The sequence below is a fragment of the Trichosurus vulpecula genome, chromosome 4 (genome assembly GCF_011100635.1).
Source record: "Trichosurus vulpecula isolate mTriVul1 chromosome 4, mTriVul1.pri, whole genome shotgun sequence".
Classification (NCBI taxonomy): Eukaryota; Metazoa; Chordata; class Mammalia; order Diprotodontia; family Phalangeridae; genus Trichosurus; species Trichosurus vulpecula.
Genome location: NC_050576.1, coordinates 77,826,907 through 77,842,323, shown reverse-complemented (window position 1 = coordinate 77,842,323; position 15,417 = coordinate 77,826,907). Strand labels below are relative to the sequence as shown.

At 44.3% G+C, this 15,417-nt stretch overlaps 1 protein-coding gene across 1 annotated transcript in view; it reads left to right on the top strand.

Moving 5' to 3' along the window:
- RGS8 (regulator of G protein signaling 8) overlaps positions 1-14,996 on the top strand; it is a 33,003-nt gene extending 18,007 nt beyond the window's left edge. Inside the window, exons 4-5 of the mRNA XM_036756836.1 lie at positions 11,620-11,786; positions 14,406-14,996. Of these exons, the coding sequence (XP_036612731.1) occupies positions 11,620-11,786; positions 14,406-14,588 (350 nt within the window). The 3' untranslated portion in view covers positions 14,589-14,996. The remainder of the gene's footprint in view (positions 1-11,619; positions 11,787-14,405) is intronic.
- Positions 14,997-15,417: the final 421 nt, after the last annotated feature.

Sequence of the window (15,417 nt, the reverse complement as noted above, 5' to 3'; positions counted from 1 at the left end):
AAAAGGGCATTTGCTAAAATCTTAAAGGGACAGACCCTCCAACAAGCACATGTATTTCTGCTTTCTTAGAGGGAATTCAATTTAATTCAACAGCTAGTTATGAAGTACTTGTGGTAGGTGTAGAGGATAAAAAACCAAAAACAAAATGACCCCTTCCCTGGAGGAGCCTACATTCTACTGAGGGGGATATAATATGTATGGGTTAAAGCAAGTCAAGGGTAACCTATAGGCCTCAGACCCATTGGTGAGTTAGGGGGGTATCTACCCCAAGCACGTGAAGACTTCCCTTGGTGGAATGGGCAGATGAGAACAATTTGTTCCAATGGCCACGAGAGCAACTGAAGCAGGCGCTGTGGAGCACCTAGAGCTTGGTCAGACATTGAAGACACCAGGTCATCCGCTACATCCTGGCAGGTCATCTTGACTTTTGTCTTGCCACTGGACTTTGATGACTTTGGAAAAGAGAGTGAGGCTGATGACTTTGTGAAACTCTCCCTCACTTTAATCCAGTTTATGACATTACCCCATGATGTCATTGGTCCTCTTTGAAAACGAAGGAAAAACAGCAACAGCAATAGCACATACATAGAGGAGTAAAGACCAAAAAAAGTAAAAGACATGCAAAGTAATTTTTGCAGTGGTGGCAGTGATGGTGGTGGTGAGTGGAATTAGGGACAGCCATGCTCTTGAACAAGATTTAGTTTTTCTGAAACACGGGGACCCTAGAGTGAGACAGTATATACTGACAGACTTCTAGCTCCTTCTTAAAGATCTCCAGTGATGGGAAACTCACTACTTCCTAGGGGAATTTATTGTAGTTTTAGATGGTTGTAATTTTCAGCAAATGTTTCCTTATGTTGAGCTAAAAATCTGCCTCTTTGTGATGTAAATGTATTTCCTGGTTCTGCCCCATGGGGCCAAGCTGAAAATCTCTTGTCTCTTCCTCATAACAGACCTTAAATATCTGCATGTTGTATAGAGCAGTAGATGAAGGAACTTAGCTCCAGAGATGGGAAATGGCTTCCTCAGGGCTGCACAGCTGTTTATTGGCAGAGCCAGGACTATGACCCAGGTCTGGCCTGGGAAAACCTGGGCATCAGATTTGGAGGGCGCCTCTTGCCTCATTACCAATCTCCCTTCTCCTCTTGTTGGGAGCACATCTCACCAGGATTGGCCTCGACTGTTCCCTGTCCCTCCATAGATCTGTCTGTGACCTTGTCTTTTGGACAGCTTTATGTACAACTTCATTGACAGTATTATGGTAGTATCCATAGGTCCTCTTCCCTTGTCCCACTCTTCATGTCTTCTCAGGTGTCCAAAGTTAAGCTTCTGCCCTTAAAATTCTTCCATATGAAAGGATTATTGCATTTTTCATTATTAACTGGCTTGCTTTCCCTCAAAGAAACTTTGACAAATGGGGACACCAGTATTCTACTTCCAACCCTCCCCCCTTCTAAATCCTCTGCAATATGGCTTCCGACCTCATAATTCAGCTTCAACTCCTTCTCCAAAGTCATCACTCTCCCCCTTTTTTTTTTTGAGGCTATGGGGTTAAGTGACTTGCCCAGGTCACACAGCTATTAAGTGGCTGAGGCTGGAATTTGAACTCAGGTCCTTCTGACCCCAGGGCCAGTGCTCTGTACCACAGAGCTATCCCAATCAATGATCTCTTAATTGCCAACTCTAAAAAACGCCAGGATCAAAGTTCTTTGTTTTGCATTCAAAGTTCTCCACCGCCTGTCTCCTTCCTATAATTCTAATCTTACATTCTTACTCCCCTCTATAATCTAGCCATTCTGGTTTACTTGCTGCCCATTGAGCCCACAACATCTCCCTTTGCATGGGATGTGCCCTGTGCTGGAATGCTCTCTTTCCCATCTGACTAGATTCTTTTAAGGCTCAGCTCAGGGGCCACTTCTTCCGGGAAGCCTTTCCTGGTTCCCCTAGCTGCTAGTGACATTTCCTCTACTTGTTCATCCATCTACCCTGTATTTATTTTGTATGTTCTGACTTACATATGTTGCCTTTCCTGTTAGAATGGAAGCTTCTTGAGGGCAGGGACTGTTCTTGTTTTGTCTGCTTAGCCCTGAGCCTGTTACAGTAAGTGCTTAATGAATGCTTGTTGATTGATTTGGTGACAATTCTAATTGAGAAATCTTTCAGATATTTTAACCGTGACCTCCTTTGGGTCTTTAATTATCCCAATTCCTGCTGATTTCTTCAGAGCTCAAGTTGGAGAGCTTCCTTCAGCAGTGGTCTTGACCTTCTTCCCAACCATGACCCGAGGGTTGGTACCCTCCAGTGAATCACATACTTGTATTCTACACCGGGCTCTCCTAAAGAGCTCCTGCCTCACTGTGAGCCTTTGGAGACATTACTATGCTTCTAATAAATAGCTTCCTGTTTTCTCAGCTTTTGGTTGATGTCTTATGCAGAGATGCCAAATGGTTCTCAGGAATGCACCATTCTAAATTCCTCAGGCTCTCATTTAGTCTTGTAGAAATATTCCCCACAACCCTGTATCTAAGAGGATTTTGTTAGCCCGCAAAGTCTGGTCCCACCACCATCGCAAATACTGCTCCTCTCTTTCCTCATCTCCTTTCCACCCTTTTCCTATTCCTCTATTTTCTTCTGTGTCTAAGGAGCCACAAAGACACACTCAGATACTCAAATGGACCTGTGATCTTGTGGATTTTGTTGTTCCCTCCATTCCTGCCCATCCTGTGCGATGCCTGCCATGCCCCACCGTTGCTTGTAACAAGGCAGTACACCCATCATGCTGGAGGGCTTTCTTACTTTCTCCTGATGTTGAGAAGATACCCCTAGAGTATTTGGACTGTCCTATTCACCCAGCCCATCTTTTCTTCTGGGTGGTTTAGTGGATGGACCACTAGATTTGGAATCAGGAAGAACCACGTTTGAATCCTGCCCAGACACTTACGAGCTCTGCGATCCTGAGTGGCTGTTTTTCTGCCTCAGTTTTCTCATCGGCAAAGTGGGACTAATAGTGACGTCCGTCACATGTTCTGAAGCTGGAGATTAAACGAGATACTGTTTGTAAAGCCCTTAGCATCGTGCCAGGCGCAGTGTAGGTGCTTAATCAATACGACTTCTTTTCTTTCCTAGAAGTAGCTGGGGGTGTAATAGAGTTCTGGGCCTGGAATCAGGAAAACCCGAGTTCAAATCCTACCTTAGACACTTAGTAGCTGAGTGACCCTGGAGAAGTCTCTTATCTCTGTTTGCCTCAGTGTCCTCCACTCTAAAAGGAGGATGATAATAGCACTTCCCTCTCAGGGTCACTGTGAGCATCAGATGAGATAACGTTTGTAGAAAACGCTCAGCGCTTTTGCCCGTAGGAGCAATACAAATGCTCATTCCCTCTCCCCTTTCTTTTTAAGCTAGGTAATATATTTTAAGCACTTTGCTTTAAACTTAAAACTTTACATAATTGTCAGTTATAATTATCTTCCTATTATACATCTCCTTGATGACATCACTTTTTTTTCCTGTGAAGTTTCTCATCGGTTACATACAGTCTCCTGACACCCACCGTGCACCCCTACCTTTCCAATCCTCTGATGCTTTTACAGTCCCCATCATGCACTCTGGGGTTCAGTGACGCTGGCCTTCTTGCCGTTCCTTGAACAAGTTGCTCTGTCTCTGGACTCTGGGAATTTCTCTGGCCATCCCCCAGGCCTGCAATGCTCTCCTGCCTCCTGGCTTCCTTCGAGTCTCAGCTAAACTTGCACCTTCTGCAGGAAGCCTTTCTCAATCCCTCTTAATTCTAATGCCTTCCCTCTGTTGACTATTCTCTAGTTATCCCATATATGGCTCATTTGGACGTAGTTGTTTCTAAGTTGTCTCCCCTATCACACTGAGCTCCTTGAGGGCAGGGACTGTCTTTTACCTTTTTTTTTTTTTTTTTTTGGTATCTCTGACACTTAGTATAGTGCCTGGCACATAGTAGGCGCTTAAGAACTGTTAACTGACTCCTGGCTGATTGACTGTATGTCAATCAGTCAACAAGCATTTATTAAGTGCTTACCATGTGCACTGAGTAGGATGCCAAGTGATGGGGCTACAGAGAAAGCAAAAATATGGGTCTCCGCCCTCAAGGAGCTGACTTTGTAATGGTGGGAGAAATTACACAAATGACTGTTCATACAAGATATCTATCAACTTGTTAATTTGCTTCCACGTGATACTCATTTTTAATTCTTTGGAGACTGTTGTAATCCATGCCTCACCGACATGCAGCAACTTGAGTAAAATCTTCATACGAAAAGGCAGATTTTTGTTTCCACGGGAAGTTTGAGGTCATCCCGGGAGCTTTGCAATTTCCTGTTCTCCGACTCCTTTTCAACTCTGGACCTGATTTACTAATCTAAGAGGGCACGAGAACATGGCCTACAGAAAGCCCAGGCAGGAAACCCCATAGATAGAGTTTCTCATGTGAAGTAAACCTGAAGGCGAGAGAGAAGAGATGATGACTTTACTGGCTCAGAGCCTGCCTGCCTGCCTCCTCCTCCCACCCTTCAAACTCAGTCAAGTTTATTTTAGCTGCTGGGCACGTGTGATTGAACATGTCTATTCCGTGCGCATTTGCAGAATTATGCTCAGGTCCTATCGGAAAGCCCACCTTTTCCAGTCTGATCCGAAGGCTGCAGTGGTGCCATGCACCTTCCTGATGAGTGGGTATGGGTGAGGTGGCAGGGCCTCAGAAGCGTCCTTGCAACGACGGCACAGCAAATGCAAAGCATAGTATGTCGATGATGTTAGTAAATCTGTGTGAAAGCAATTCTGTGGTTCCAGCCAAGTACAGTAAATGGACTTTCAGAAGAGAAATTGTTTGTGGAAGGGAAGCGGGCGGGGGGGGGGGGGGCGTTATTGGCTAAGGGGTGGGAGGGATGAGGTGATAATGGGGAGGGGAGAGAAAAAAGGACAAAGGTTGGGAGGACAAAATGGGGGAGCAGAGAAGGAAGATTAGGAGGCAGGGAATGAGGAGCAGGTGAAAAGACTGCCGGGAGGAGGTAGGAGGTAGATATGGAGGGGGAAGAAAAAGAAGTGAGTGGGAAGAGAAGAGTGCCTGACTGGGGTCTCATCTAATTAATTTGCCAGCATGTATAAAAACAGAAAACGTGGGGAACAAATGCAGAGCTGGGGGGGAGGGAGCTGTCCTTTGAAGACTCTGGGGCCTCCATCTGCTCCCTGGATCTGGGGGGTGGGTCCAGTGGGAGGCCCCACAACTCTGTTCCCATGGTCATTGTTCATGGCTGCCCTGTCTGTTTGTGCTGAGAGACCCCTCCTCCCCCTCCTCAGCTTTTCCACTCAGTGTACAGAGTATGAAAAGGAGAGTGAGGGGTAGGAAGAGGCTGGAAGCCCAGAGAGCAATGGAAAGAAAGGGATGCCGGACAGAAGCCAGGTGGACATTCTCCACAGTTCTTTAGGCGTCTTGTAAAGGCATCTTGATCACAATCTGTTCCCTAGCCAGCTGTCAATTGTTCCAGGTCAAAGATGCATCCAGGGAAAGGACTTGGGAGGGGTGAACTCTTCTTTTTTCCAGCTCTCAAAATCCTTAAAGCTACATAAAACACTTCTGATTTCTTCTCATTCCCACTGAGGCTCACACTTTCCAGCCTTAGCTGCTGTCAGTCAGTCAATAAAAATTTATGAAGTGCCAGAGGCAAAAGACAGTCCCTGCCCTCAAGGAGTTCACATAGGGGTGACAACATGCAAGCAATGATAGACAAACAAGGTTTATACAGGAAAAATTGGAGATAATCAGTTGAGGGGGATGGCCTTCCTGTTTCCAGTTTCCCCTCTCCAATCCACCCAGTGATGCCTAAAAGCCCAGGCCACACCTTATGCCTGAAGAGGTAAAAACCCTTAGAAGGGGGTGGGGGGGGTGGGGGGGGCCATTGTCTCCAAGATAAAAGACAGTCTTCAGCCTAGTTTTAAAGGTCTCCCTATGGTCAGTCCCCTACTTATGCTGTCAGCTTCATCTCATACTGCTTGCCTTCATGAATTCTTTCTAGCCAAACTGACATTGACTGTTCTCTGAAATGGATATTCCAACTCTCCCCTTCAGTTCATCCCCTGCCTGGGATCAGTCAGCCAGCCAGTCAACAAGCAGTTATGAAGTCCTTACTGTGTGCCAGGCATTGTGCCAAGCTCTGACGGAAAGAAAGACGAAAACAGCCTCTGCCCTCAAGGAGCTTCCATTCTAATGAGAGAGACTTGGAAATAACTAATGAAAAGAAATCTCCGAGGGGAAGAATAGCAGTTGGGGGGTTGGGAATTACTTCCTACAAAAGATAGGATTTAAGCTGAGACTTGAAGGAAGCTAGGGAAATTGAGAGGCTGAGTTTTCTGAGGGGGCAGAAAATTCTGGGTATAGAGGATAACCGGTACAAAGGCGAGCAGTTAGGAGGACTGCATTCAGGAACAGTAAGTAGGTTAAGTGTTGTCTGGAGAATTCTGAATTTCTTGTCAGGTTCAGCTCAGATGCCACCTTTTGATCCCTCCTCTCCCCCAATTAATGCTTCCATTTACCTCATTAATTTATCTGGGCACTTGTTTTATGTCCTCAATAGAATATATACTCCCCGAGAGCAGGGACTGTTCTGGTTTTTTTCCTGCAGCACTTATTATAGTGTTTTGCTAACAGTAGGTGCATAATAATGATAGCTAACATTTATGTAGTGCCTACCGCTTTCGGGGAACTGTGTCAAGTGCTTTTCTAATACTATCTCATTTGATTTCTCACAACAACCCTGGGAGGTGGATACTATTATTATCCCTAATTTACAGACGAGGAAACTGAGGCAAACAGGTGAAGTAACTTGCCCAGGCTCACCCAGCTTGTAAGTCTCTGAGGTCAAATTTGAACTCCAAACTCGGTACTCCATTGAATTTAATTAAATGTCGTTTCTGCCTGGGATAAGTCAAGTCAACAGGCAATGATTAAATGCTTGCTAGATGCCAGACATGGTCCTGGAGAAAGGTATCGCTGCCACTGGAGAGACTGTGGAAAGCCCTGGGGTTGATTTTATCTGAAAGCTTAGAGAATTTTGACAAGGTTTCTTAAGAGTTTTTGGCTGCATATTTAGCTAAGCTCTCTCTGTGCCACAGTTAGAAAATGTAACTATTGTAGTCATAGGCATCTTGAGACTCGGGCGAATTTTGGGTATTGAGGCAATTTCCTAAGTAATAGGAATTATCTGGCTATTTGGGTAATTGTCTCAATTCTCTGACCTCATCATGCGCAGAAGAGGTGGCAGCTAATAAGGATCCAGGTTTGTGAGCAGGGCTGTCTCTGGGTTTGTTGATGGTTCCCTGTTTTGTGGATTGCAGCAGGTAATACTTAATGTTTGCCATCCTAACTATTCACCACCATTTTGCAGATGGGGATAACCTAAGCAATAGGGAGGGTAAATGGTTTCCTGGAATTGTTCCAGGAGTGGAGGAAGGAACAGAACTGTGATTTTCTCTCAGCTGCTCTAATCTCCAGCTACCCTTTTTGGCTACAAGCCTGGTGAGACTCTATCTGACTTGGAGAGAGTATGAGTAGATGGCCTATCTGATGCAAGGGGGGAGGGAGGAGAATACACCCTAGCTCTTTGCAAAACACTACCAAGATTGGAAGTTGCAATGTACGGCAAAGCCAGAGCCAATGACTTCTAAACTTAAGAACATGTTTTCCATCTCTGTTGGGGTCCAGACCTAATAAATCAGAGCCAGAGAATTGCCCCTCTCCTTGCCTCTCTCTAGCATTCCCACCAACACACCCCGCTGGGCTCCCTAGGGGACTGGGTATCTATCAAACCAGGTGTCTTCAAGAGACCCACAAGCCCCCTTAAGTTCATCCCCACTAACCTATCCTGAATTGCTCATTCAAATGAAATCATTCTATAAGGGCCCAACACTGTGCCAGTTGCAGAACTTAAGAGTATGGTTTAAGTTTAAGGGACAAAGTCTCCCCTTGGGCTGCCTCAGGTTAGGTCTTTGAGCAAAGACTGGGCGATCACTTGTCCGGTAGTTGGTAGAGACCTTTCCTTTTCAGGTACATACTGGATCAGACGACCTCTGGGGTATCTTTTAACTTTGAACTTCTTCAAGAAAATTCAAGAAAAGAGGGTTTACAAGTGTGTGCTGACTTGAGGCAAAATTGGAATTTTGAAAAGAGAGTGGCCATAGAAGGCTTCAGGAAGGGAGCAAGCAGGATTTGACTGAAGAATGTGTGGGATCTGGATAGGTAGAGAGGGTCTAACAAGGGTGGGGAAGGAGGAAAACAGAATGAACAAAGGTACAAAAGCATGACTGAATCTGTCATATGAGAATGGGGGCTACCTGCTAGGCAGCTATGAGACATAGAGCAGGGGCCCTTGATGAAGGGGCTTGAACACTAGACATTAGAGTTTAGATATGATAGAACATGGAGTCATCAGAGATTTTTGAACTGAGGCTCGATTCAAATGACACTTAAGGAAGATTTTACATACAGGACAGATTAGATGGGAGACAGGTAGACATAAGGGAATCTAATGTAATAACCATGCTGATAGCTAATGTTTCTATGGCACTTGCTATGTGCCCAGCGCTTTGCAAACATTATTTCATTTACTCCTAACAACAGCCATTTAAGGGAGCTGCTCTTATTGTCTGCATTTTACATTTGAGGAAACTGAGGCAGACAGAAATTGTGTGGGTCACATAGCTAGTAAGAGTCTGAGGCAGGATCAAAACACAGGTCTTCTGACTCCAGGCCCAGCAGTCTATCTGCTGCACCTTCTTCACACTTGGCCGAAATTGCTTCTTGCTGCCTGGAGTATGGAAGCCACAAGGGCCATCAGCCAGAAGCCACCTCTCTACCTGGTGTGGTAGCAAGATCAGCTTTTATTTTTAATTGGTTGAGCAACCAAATGGGGATGGGAGTGGGGAGGGATTCAACTCAGTAATGAGTCATTCGTAGCCAGAAGCAGGGAGAGGACACCTGCCTATGTTTAAATTTCTGCTTGGTCCCCTAGAGACAGGCTGAGAACATCTGCGCGTGCTCAAAGGTGAAAGGGGAAGGGAAGGGGAGAGTGGGTGGGGGGGGCGGGGCGTGGGCTTTTTATCTTGGAAATGGAGAGGAAGGGATGAATTTGAGAAGACTGAAGAGGAAGAATCCACTGGACTTGGGAACTGATTAGCAGTGGGAGAGGATGGATATCAAGTCAAAGATGCTTTGTATGATGGACCTGTGCATCAGGACACCAGGTTTCTAATCTCAGTTCTTGGGTCACGCAGAGTACGTCACCTCTCTGGGCTGCGGTGTAATAGGTGGGTGCTGTTGGACTGGGTGAGCTCCGAGGTCCCTGTCATCGGTGAAACGTTGTGATTATAAGAATAGTTGTGTAACTGACAGGAATAGGGGGAAATGAGGTGACTGCTCAAATGACTCTGTCGTTTACTTGCAACCTCCCTGGCCCTTCTACCCTCAGGCACCACAGCCCTGTGCCAGCTTTGACAACACCACCCTTTCAATGCCTGTGAATCTCTGGCCGAATAGATCCCGAGAGTCTGTGCTGATAGAATGGTATGGGGCCAGTTGCCATTTAGAACTGGTTCTAGGTATGCGCAATTCTGCTTCAGCTTTGTATAAGAGCACTTCCTCATCTATCAAGTGCTATAGGAACGTAGCCTCCTATCATTAGTCTACTTCATCATATTGCTTTCATGATTCTCCTTAGGGATTGTGGGAAAAGTGAAAAGACCATTGGATTTGGAGTGGCAGGACATAGCTTCGAATGGGCTCTACTACTTCAGTGACCTTGGACAAGTCACCTAGTCTCCCTGGGACTGTTTCCTTACTTGTAAAATGGGGGAGTTGGACAAGATTGCCTCTAATATAGTTCCGAGTCTATGAGCATGTTTTTCTCCCCTATAAAAACTTTGTGAGGTATATAGGAATGTGTTCAGATATTTTTAAAAGTACAGAGTGAACTTTCTCCTCTTCTTTCCATGGTTCTATGGGTGGTACTTACTCACCAAGCATTTATTGTGCCTCCAGTGTGCCAGGCAACAGGGATATAAGTATAACAAATGAAACAATCTCTACTCACAGAGAACTTTAAATTTTTTAATTTAAATTTAATTTTTAATTTTAATATTATCCTGGTAGACTGGGTGAGTTGATTTGGGGTGGGTGGTTTAGACCTGAAATTTCACCAGTGCATGGAAGTTCCTTTTACTTGATGGTAACCCATTGTCTTGGACACCAAGAGGTTAAGTGTTGCTGTTGTTGTTTGTCCTTCATTCTTAAAGAAGATCATGACATGGAGGTGATGCCATGATGTGCGAGTGAATTGGATTTAAATGAGGGAGAGCTGTGCAAAGTCACCAGCCTCATTTTCTCCTCTGGAGTTAACCATAGTCTACACAACAAGTTTGTGCCTGAGCCAGGACGTGGGTCCAAGTCTTCATGACTCTAAGGCTGACCCTCTCTACACTGTGCTATTCCTTTACTCAGGAATCATGAGTAGTAAATTATGGTTTGTTGATTATGTTGCTGTTTGATACGACATATGCCCCTAATAATATTACAGTTTTTCAGAGAGGTGACAAGTAAGGGAGAGACTCCAAAAGAAGAGTAGAAATAGGAGGGTGAAGTGTGGAGTGACAAGGGGACTTTTTTTCTGCCTACCATACATAATCTTCCTAGTACAGTATCCTGCACACATACACTGTCATTAATGGAGGAAGATAATATTAGTTACCTACTTTTAGTGGGGATGTTCTTTTTCACCCATAACACTTAGGGGCTCACACTTTACCATCCACACTCTTTCCTGGTTCCCCTAAGAGCTGACCAAACACTTTTGTAGGATGGCTGTTGAAGGTTGGACATTCAGTGGGTGGCTTTGGAACAGAGGTGGGCTAAATGGCCATATTGAGAATGACCCTATGACCCTACCTTGCCCTTCTGAACATCAGGTTTCCACCAGCTGAACCAAACAGATAAAGGGCAAAGGTTGTTAGGAGATAGATAGCCAGCAGCTATTATTGATTGGAGTCAACCCAGCTATTCCTTGGCCTATGACCACTACGGTGATTAATTACTCTCTTGTGTCATTCACTGATATGGGGGTTAGAGATATGATACACATAAATTTCTGGACACATGTACAATGTATGTGCATCTACATACATAATGCATATACATTACAAGGGCATTTCTGGGCTCTAGGTCTATGGAAACCTTTAGAACAGAGATTCTTAACGTGTGTGTGCGTGCGTGCGTGCATGCGTGCGTGCGTGTGTGTGTGTGTGTGTGTGTGTGTGTGTGTTATGGACCTGTTCGGCAGTTTGGTGAAACAAATGGACTTCTCAGAATAATTCTTTTAAAGTGCATAAAATAAAATATATAGGATTATAAAGAAAGCCAATAATATTTAAGTATAGTTTTTAAAATATAAAAAAATCCCAAGTTCATGATCCCCTAGATTGAGAATCCCTGTTTTAAAGGGAAAAGAAGAGACTGGACATCTAGAACTATGCCTACCTTTAGGTACCATTTCTCTTTCTTCCTCTGTAGTACTTTGGTCTAACTTCTCTTTTCCCCCCCCTCTCTCATGACAGATGGAGTGGCGGCGTTCAGAGCTTTCCTAAAGACTGAGTTCAGTGAGGAGAACTTGGAATTCTGGTTAGCCTGTGAGGAGTTCAAGAAGACTCGGTCGACCACCAAGCTGGTTTCCAAGGCTCACAGGATCTTTGAGGAGTTCGTAGATGTTCAGGCTCCTCGAGAGGTATGTTGGTGGTGAACACTTTGCTGTCTAGGAAGTCTCTACTTATCTTGGCTCTATGTGGTGAAACAGGCCAGCATTTTTCTCTCTTGGAGTCTTGTTCCAAGGATGAATCCATTTGTCCTGAGTTGAGCCTCATCAGCTTCATCTATTTATAACTGCTGCTAATCACTAGGGTGGTACCTATGGTGGCAAAAGCTTAGAAATTCAAGAAGAGCAAGAGATAGATAGGCTGATAGGTAGATAGGTAGATAGATAGATAAAGCATTTACTAAGTCTTTACTGCAGACACTATGCGGACACTGAGCATTGGGCATATAAACACATGCAAGCATGATAGTCCTGCCCTCAAGGAACTACCTCTAATGGAGGCAGACAACACATAAAAGGAAGCTGGAAAAGGAGAATGGTAGATGGATGTGGCTGGAGATGTCTGAAAACTGCTGTGGAGGTCTAGAATGGAGCCAAAGAAGGCCAAAACTGGTCATTCAAACCCCAAGGTGGTTCCAGAGGTGGAGGACAATTTTCTCATTAGGAGGAAGTGGAAGTGGAGATGATGGCTCCAGTAGACTGGAGTAGGGATATGTTAAGTGATCTGTTAGGTGGTGATGTCTGGAAAGAATTGTATTGATGCAGGACTCTGGCTTGCTGACAAACCAAAATGGACTGTTTCAAGTTTCAGATGGGATTTCTTAGGGAGAAGGGAGGGGAGCTTAGGAGAATTAAATCATTGGATATGGGAGGAAAAGAAGGGAACAATTATTTATTAAGCACCTACTATGTAATAGGCACTGTGCTAAGGGCTTTACAAATATTACTTCATTTATGATATGTGGCTGAGTCACAACCCTGAAGAAATTTGACTATAATCTGCTTAGGGTGTCTTGTTACCAATTTAAATATATATATATGTATATATATATATATATGTATATGTATATATATATATACACACACACACACACATATATATTAACTACACTATATATAATATTTATTTTATTGATACATTTTGTTTGGGCATATCGGTCACTTCCCAACAAGCACCCTTGCCTTATACCTTGCTGTAAAATAAAGTTAAGCAAAGCCATGTAATAGAGTAGGCTGATTACCACTTGGTAACGTAAAGGAAAGCTATGTGCTTAAATTCTGGTTTGGTTCCAGGGTGGTCCCTTGAATTTGACTAGAGTTTTGTTGACTTGTAGTCAAGAGGTATAGTGTTCCCTCTTTCTTTTCTGCATCAAATATTCCCATGTTTGTCTGAATTCTTCATATTATTGACTGTTGTGCAAAAATACTCTTATGCTCATAGGAGAGGCAGTGTGGCATAGGGGATAGAAAACTGGTCTCTGAGCCAGGAAGACATGTGTTCAAGTCCTACTACTGATGCATATTGGTTGGGTGACCCTGTGGAAGTTATTTAAAATCTCAGGCTCTAGGAAATTCTCTAAGACTGTAAGTTGTAGGAGCAGCTAGGTAGGTGGCACAGTGGATAGAGTCAGGAAGTCAGGAAGACATGAGTTCAAATCCAGCCTCAGACACTTACTTGGTGTATGACCCTGGGCAAGTCACTTAACCCTGTTTACTTTAGTTCCTCATCTGTAAAATGGGCTGGAGAAGGAAATGGAAAACCACTCCAGTATCTTGGCTAAGAAAACTCCAAATGGGGTCACAAAGAGTTGGACATGACTGAACAATAAAAGTAAGTTGCATTGGTAGAGGGAATTTCCTTACAAGGAACTCTCCTTACCAATTAAATCACTGGTTCATTTCCTATCTCTATTTTATTATGTAGGTCCCAATTGGAAGGGATGTTTCAACATCCTTGTGGTATTTTAATGGAGGTAAAAAATGTTAGCCCAGCAAGCATGGAAGGGAGGACCTGTGGGGGGGAAAAAGGCTCTTCATCAGATGTGCTTACTTTACAGTTAAGAAAGGATGAGAGGCCTGTTTCAAAAATGTCTGCTGAAGGCCTCAACTTGTCATGGAATTGAATTTATTTTGGAAAGAGCTGTAGGGAGGAGTCAAGTGCTTTGAGTTCTAACCCCAGTCCCACCAGTAATGTTGCATAGCATATTAGACCTGAAGGGACCTTAGAAATAACCTAATTCAATTCCTCCTCAGTTGATAATTACTCATGTCTGAACAAATCACTCCATTTCTTTGTTCTTTCCTTTCTTCAACTGTCAAGTGGGGATAACTTCCCTTTTTACCTCAGGGGATAAAGATCGAACCCAGTCACCTCTGTGAAAGTGTTTTGACAAGCAGAAAGCTTTACAGAGGTACAGCATGGTACAGTGGTTGGGAGTTTGAACCCAGGAAGATCTGGGTTCAATCCCACCTCCAACACATACTAGCTAGGGGCAAATATCAGTATCCCAGGCAATTCCACATGGAGAGCTTTCTACACAGGTCTGAATTTCTTTCTTCTAACCTGACCATTCCTCCTTTCCCCCCATCTCCCACATGCTCACACCTAAACAAAACAAAATAAGGAATTATGCAAATATAACTTGTTTATTGTAATTACTATTGGTACAAAAACCTAACCAATTCAAGGCAAGCCCCCAGCCACCAGGCATCTAGCTTCCTTATAACCTCGCTCTTTCTTTATGTTTCCAGGTGAACATAGACTTCCAGACTCGGGAAGAAACAAGGAAGAACATGCAAGAACCTTCCTTAACGTGCTTTGACCAAGCCCAGGGGAAAGTGCACAGCCTCATGGAGAAAGACTCTTACCCCCGGTTCCTGAGGTCCAAAATGTACTTAGATCTTCTGACTCAAAGCCAGAGGAGGCTCAGTTAGAGCTGAGATGGGGACCCATGGAAATCACAGGCTTTCCCCTTCCCCCAGCTGCCAAGACCATATTCCAATGTGAACCATCATCAGTGTTTAAACGCAGTGGAGTTTGGGGTGGGAGGCTGGGGGTGTGAGGAAGAGAGGAAGTGGGGCCACTTCCAACGTGTGACCCAGCCATCAGGTAGAGGACTTTTATTCCATTTGCCTGGTCGTGTTTGTGTGCTGGTTAGTGGTAGCACTCACAGCTGTTACCCTTCTCTGGGTCAGCAGATGGCCCTTCATAATGCCTTGGGTCATTTCTGCTGAGAAGGCAGGTTTGCTATGCTGGGCTAGTATGTAAATAATGCAAAAGCAATTCACTCCCCTCTCCCTCTCCCCCTGCCACCACATTTTATTCTCTGATTTCTTATTAGTCCCATACCCTTGAGAGGGAAGAGAAGAATGGCCATGGGTCTCAGACATGATTTGCAGTTTAGAAACTCTTGCTGGTCCTGGGTGTTTGGGCCTCATTGCACTAGAAAGGAGGTTCCCCAGAATCCCAGGTTAAGCAAGTCCGCCAGTTAATGGAGATGGAAGGTGATAAACATTTATTAAGCGCCTACTACGTGCCAGGCACTGTGCTAAGCGCTTTACATTACTATCTCATTTGATAATATCTCATTTTATATATACATATATATATATATCATTTAATTTCAGAGGGGACTGAATTAGTGGAGTCAGCTATTTCTTTCATTTCTACTGGCCACCATTCAGTGGGGAAAGTATAGGGGTGGGGTGGGGAGCTGGGGCCATTGGGACAAGCTGTAGTCACTGCCCATCCTAAATTAGGAAG